Here is a 6813-nt window from a genome sequence, read left to right on the forward strand (position 1 = left end):
TATGTATGGATGGCTTTATTTGTAAGTATGTGTAATTCTTATAAACCACTAATATTAAAAAGATTTATTTATACATAAAAAGAACTATTGCTTTTTAGCTCCAATGGTCAATTCATATTTTCTGTTTTCCATTTTACGTTTCTTATTTTTTGAATATGCTCTGTTATAGACCTTACTTTAGTAAATTAAACTACAAATCGTCACCTGAAATGCAAAATAACGTAACATCACTTTTCGTAAGTTTACAGGAGAAGCAAAAAACCGTATAAAAAGAAAACCACTTGCGATATTGAAACAAAATTTTCAAATCTGAATTAACATAACACTATAAGTATATTTTAGGAAAAAAATAAAAAAAAAATTCTGCTAATTTTATAGTAGGTGTCTTACGTTATTTTGAATTTTCATTTCTGAATCAAAATAACGTATGATCAATCTAAATTTGTATAAAAATTTAAAATTGGAATATTAATACTTTTTTTTTAATTTTAAATAAAAACAGGTGCAAGTTTTCCATATTTCATGTTATTTTTATTATTAATATGTACATAAGTACTAAAAAAAATTAAAATATTTCAAGTCAAAATGAGAACAATGTTTAATAATTGTTTATTAAACAATTAATTATTCAAAAGGTATATTATCATAAAAGTAATGACAGTCTGCTGGAATCAAAGCCTTTAGGTCCTGCAGATGTTGCCATTTCTTCTTGGATATCGTTAACCTTTGCGGGTGCAAAAGATTAGGCTGCTGAATTTCAAAATTTCTGGTAGTCCTTTTTGGAAGAAGCTGATACTCGTCCTTAAAACAGGTTTTGTAATATATGGATCCCGTTGTATCATATGCCAAAGCACGAATCATATTTACTGTAGGATCTCCAACTTTATTACCTGAGAGAACAAATATATAATAAAATAAAATAATTTACTTATTTTAAAAATCCATAAATATTTTAAATAAGTAAATAAAAATAGAATAGAAAGCTGAGCATAAAACTTGTCAAAGTTTTGTGCATGTACGTATGTAAATAGATGTAAAATTGTTTACCTGGTCGAATAGATGAATACCGCTTTGGAAGATTTTCATAATCCAGGAAATAACTGTGTTGTAGGTGATGAACCACTAGTGGATATGGACTTTTTCGTGCGTCTTTCATTAGTTGAACTAGTTGGGAGGGCAAATTAATTTGTTTATTATTCATTTTGCGTTGTATTAATGAGTGAGTAGAGTCACATTCCATTTGTGTATGCCCTACGACTAAATACTTATGCTCAATGGTAATGTGGTTTACTACACAAAACGATATTAAGGCATTGGATAATACTGCATTCCGATTTTGATAAAAGCAACCATCAGAATATATAATAAAGTGATGGATGTTTGGGGTATTAAGTATTTCTTTCTTTATGTGCTTTATTACAATTGTTGCGAAAGTCGAAGCAACAAGACTGCCTTCAGTTTCATCCCAGACATAGTTGTCAGATTTATGAGTAATAACGTTATATATAGTAAAATTATGAACTTGAAGTTTCATTTTGTAATAAGATGCATTTGCCTTTGACTGCGGAATAAGCTTTACCGCTTGCATGTCCATACATAATAAAGAGCATAAGCCCGCTTTAGCACTTTCAATGTCATTATTTTTTTCTTCTCTCATTTCCCTTATATCTTTTCTGTGGACATCATATTGTTCCACTGAGATATTTTTTGATTCGAAAGATATGCAAGTGTTACACATATCATTTCTTGGTTTAAAAATCGATAAATTATTTGTATTTAAAAATTTCATAAAATTTGGGAAGGATATAGGAGCGATATCATTTGCATTATGCGATTTACAGTCTCGAGAATAAACTTCATACACATTTGCATACGATTTAAATTCTGATTGAAAATACAATTTATTTGTATACTGACGTCGGTAATGGGATTCTAGTTTCGGAATGTCTTCCAACCATTTAATTAAATAATTTAATCTATCTTGATAGGTTTTTTCCCGTATTGTGTTTCTTCGATTTTCCACTTGCAAATTTTTTTTATTTTCAGGACCCAATTGAGTGCTATAAAGTTCACTGGAACTCAACCAACTTCTTACCATAGTTTCCGAAATACCAAGGGTTGACAAAAACATTTTACTGCACACTTGATGACGTACTCTTTTATGATGCAAAAAATAGGATTTTGAATATGAACGTCGGGAATTTTCCACATAAATCCGCTTTTTAGCATGAACTTCAATACTGCTAGTTACATAAACTTTCTTTTGGTCCCATGACATTTGCCAAAAATTTTCAAATATCTCCTTCCGCACATTTTCTGAATAAAGAGAACAATGCCGAGTTGAACTTTGTACACAATAATTAGATGTGCATGCTGCTTTTATTTCTCGTGGTTTCCTTTCGCAAATATTTCCTTTTGATAAGCCGTCATATTGTCTACCATACATTCGATTTTTTATATTTTCTTCCCTTTTGTTAATTTTTTTACAACCTTGCACATTTTCTTTATTATTTTCAGCATCTTTAATTATGGAACACATCTTATTATTTCACAACACTTTTCTTGTTTTACCTGTTTTATAACTTTCAGTATAAAAACGATTTAAATTATATCACCAAAGCACATTAAACATAACTAATAGAAACAAACATAACAATAAATCAAGGCTAACTCCGTTATAAAAAAAAAAAAATACTCTGTTATTTTTACATTAGTGATGATACGTTATTTTGTTTAAGGAAAGCATGCACTTGTTGATACGTTTTTTTGAATTTTTAATATAACTTGGGTATTTTGGGTCGCAGAAGCCTAAAATTTTTGACACTTATGTAATATGATGTGTTGAATCGTAATCAATAAAAAACCCAATTTCGAATTTTTTGATGATACGTTATTTTGCATTTCAGGTGACGAAATATACCTCATTAACTTACATTTTTTGTTCATTGCGTTTGCCAGTTTGATATGGAACGAAAAATTTATAAATCGCACATTTTCAAACTCGTAAACGTAATACAGAGTACTTTCATTGCGAAGGGGAAAAATAAATGCATTGAACGAAATTTAGGATTCGGTTGTCGCATTTACAAAGTATCTTTTTTGCGCTTGCGAGTATTTTCATTTGCGCAACGCCTTACAGAGTAACCCCTAGTTCAATATGTACCACAGGTAAGGTAATGTCTTTTCTTCCATTCCCAATAATCGGTTAAAAATTTCTCTCTGATTTCGTACGCTGGAGGTTTGATTTTATAAGGCAATTTGTGGGTAATGTGATCATGTTAACACCTATTTCATAATTCACATTCGTTAATAATTTTACTAATTTATTTTAAATAATTCGAAAACTAGTATTTATTTTTAAAATGATTAAAAATCTTTTCTATGATTTACATTTATTTACATTCTTAAAATGTAAGGCTACAGAGTTCTCACTGGGTATTCATTATTTCGTGCTCACCTATACAGTCACAATTCCTCTCGTGCCGACCACTGGTTTAATACGTGATCCGCTACATGGTTTTCATTTCCTGGAATATATTTGACACCAAAAGCGATCTCATTAAGTTTCCACTTCCACCTTTGCAGTTTAGCGTTTGGTTTGTTCAAATTGTAGAGACGTTGTAGATAAAATTCCTACCACATAAATATGGGCGAAAATATATTGCTGCCCAAACAATAGCCAGCAACTCTTTTTCCTTTGTGGAATAATGTAACTCGTGTTTATTAAGAGTATGGCTTGCAAAGCATACAGGAAGACCTTTTTGACTCAAAACAGCTCCAAAAGACACATTTGATGCGCCGGTGGTTAGAGTAAACTTTCTTTCATAGTCCGGGTATGCCAAAATCGGTCCTTTTGTTATAAGAAGATTCAATGTATCTACAGCATTTATGTATGCTTTATTAATTACAATTTTATTGTATTTTTTAAGCCCATTTTATAAAAGTCCCTAATAAATTTTCGATATAAGTCAACTAATCCTAAAAATTGTTTAATCTCCTTTTCAGTTTTTGGCAATGGGTATTTCAATATCGAATCTATTTTAATAGGGTTGGGCTTGATACCCTCTGGAGTTACAATATGCCCCAGAAATTATGTTTCTTTCTTTTAAAATTCCGATTTTTCAACGTGTACTTTTAAATTTGCTTCATTAAGCCTGTGAAATACTGTTTAAAGAACATCCATGTGTTTTTGAAGTGAAGTGTTGAATACAATAATATCATCCAAATACAGCATACAAATATTTCCGATCAAACCATCTAAGACTGTATTCACTGCCTTTGGAATGTCGATGGCGCATTCTTCAGACCAAACGGCATCCGTAAAAACTCGAACTGTTGATTCGGTGTAGAAAATGCTATTTTCATTCTATCCTTTGCATCCATTTGGATGGTATAGGATCTGACGTAAATGGGGTCTTCGTGTATTGTCTTGATTTTATGTTGAATTCTATTAGTGAACGTTAATGTATCACCTTCTTTACAGAATATAAGTTTGTATTTACATAACATTTTTTTTTATACTGAGATGTTCGAGTCTAAATTGTGATACTTTCGAATCAATGGTCATATTTAAATTTTCGTGAACACCGTATGATTTTGAATTAGTAATATTTACAAATTTATAATTAACATAGTTTAAAGTTGTGTTTTTATTAGCAATATCAATTTTAGCATTAAGTTGCTGAAAGATATCATAGCCTAATAAACCATAAAATTTTGTAGAAAAAATCAAAAACGTAGAATATCAACTCAGCCTATACACCTTTTAAATTTTATTTAATGTTACTTTTCCTGTAACTGTTGTTAAGGTGATTCATTTTGTATCAACAATTTGCGTCTTACGAACATGAGATCTAATTAAACTCACTGATGATCCTGTATACACAAGAAATTTAAATGGGCGATTTTCAATCAATTCTACTTTTGGTGAGTATCCGAGGTTTCTAGCCGAAAATTTTCGTTATCCTTCTGCATTGGTTCAGAAATTTTGTAACGTCGAATCCTAGATTGATTTCAACTATTCCCTCCAGTATAATTTGGCCGTGACTGCTTTGTTGAACTATTACTCGGATTTTTAAAAGTATTATCAATGATTTTGTGTGTTATTATTAAAAGGAGTATTGAAAATAGGAATTTGTTTTTGAAAACAGTAAAACTATTATGACTGTCAACAGTGACTGACTGTTTGTTTGATGACAGGAGATATTTCGTCTTGTCCTCGTTCACCACCCGACCGATTCGCGTCGCTTCCTTATTCTGGCGGGAAAAGCAGAAATAACGGCGCGGGTGTTATTTCCAATGATATCAATATCATCGGCGTATGCCAGTAGCTGTACACTCTTATAAAAGATTGTACCTTCTCTGTTTAGCTCTGCATCTTCTACAATTTTTTCCAGCATCAAGTTAAAGAAGTCACACGATAGCGAGTCACCTTGTCTGAAACCTCGTTTGGTATCGAACGGCTCGGAGAGGTCCTTCCCTATCCTGACGGAGCTTTTGGTGTTGCTCAACGTCAGCTTACACAGCCGTATTAGTTTTGCGGGGATATCAAATTCAGACATCGTGTTAGTGTTACTAACTCTATGTGAGAAACCAGTAATTTCGTCCGGCACGTCTTCTTTATCAAACAAACATACTGATTGGTATAAATTTAAGACTATACTGAATAAAGTTGAATTTAAGCTGAAGGGAATATCGACAGATATTGACTTAGATTGTGAAGTTGAATCATTCACAAAAGTAATTCAAAATGCTGCATGGAAGAGTACACCGAATATTCGTGATAATCTAAGTGGAAATATATTTCCAAAATACATCGTTGAAGATATCCATAAAAACGCAAACTTCGACGAAGATGGCAGCAAACTAGGTCGGCTGGTCTCAAAACTGAGCTTAATAGATGTACAGCGGAACAAAGAACAAAAATTAGACTAAAATATATTTTTAACTAAATATCGCTGTTGCCGGCTTTATCGAAAGTCTTCGAGAATGTTCTCATAAAGAGGGTCAAATCAATAATAGAACGAAAACACCTTATACCAGTACATCAGTTCGGCTTTCGTAATCACCATTCAACAATTGACCAGGTGCACCGAATCGTTAATTTCGTTGAAAATGCAATGGATAAAAAGAACGTTAGTTCGGCGGCCTTCTTAGACGTGCCTCAGGCTTTTGATAGAGTTTGGCATTCAGGTTTACTGCTGAAATTGAAATGCAAGTAACCGAAAATTTTGTACTATCATATTATTGTATATTGTAAGGCTCAGGGGCAATTAAAATTGTTTCAAGTGTTGGTAAAACTTTATTCCGATTGAAGAATACGGTAAGAGATTGTTTAATATACGGTATTCAAAATTGAATTTCTTACATCAATATGATTACTTTTTATATTTTATAATATTTTAAACTATAACAAAATTTTAATGGCATACTTCTATAATTTCTGTACCTGAAGTTGTAGTTTAATGTTCTTTATCAAGCAGGGAACTAAAACATATTTCTTCGAGAGTATATCTTATTGCAGTCCCTTTAGATTTGACAAATGTTAAAATCCCCAGCGATTATTAGCGTTAGTTAGTTAGTTATTAGAGAAGACTTACATAATGGGTATCCGTATTTCAATCCTTCCCGTCATACTGGCCATTCTCGATTAACTTTTTTAATTTTAGGTGTTAAAAACAACGATTATGTGAACAAAACTATTGTACTCTTAGTACAACATATTGCGAGAGCATAAAAAGTGTACAATATAAACAATCATATGTTACATATATAATTCAAATTTTATTGTTTTAAATTATACATTGAAATATG

The 6813-nt window shown here is 31.4% G+C and overlaps 1 protein-coding gene across 1 annotated transcript; it reads right to left on the reverse strand.

Annotated features, from left to right (window-relative positions):
• Nucleotides 1-509: 509 nt before the first annotated feature.
• LOC128920433 (uncharacterized) lies at nt 510-2931 on the reverse strand. Its single transcript, XM_054227649.1, has 2 exons — nt 1048-2931; nt 510-890 (listed from the first exon to the last, which is right to left on the reverse strand). The coding sequence occupies exons 1-2, from the start codon at nt 2537-2539 to the stop codon at nt 625-627; spliced, it is 1758 nt and encodes a 585-aa protein (XP_054083624.1). The 5' UTR covers nt 2540-2931; the 3' UTR covers nt 510-624.
• Nucleotides 2932-6813: the final 3882 nt, after the last annotated feature.

This window comes from Zeugodacus cucurbitae, chromosome 3, assembly GCF_028554725.1.
Source record: "Zeugodacus cucurbitae isolate PBARC_wt_2022May chromosome 3, idZeuCucr1.2, whole genome shotgun sequence".
Lineage (NCBI taxonomy): Eukaryota > Metazoa > Arthropoda > Insecta > Diptera > Tephritidae > Zeugodacus > Zeugodacus cucurbitae.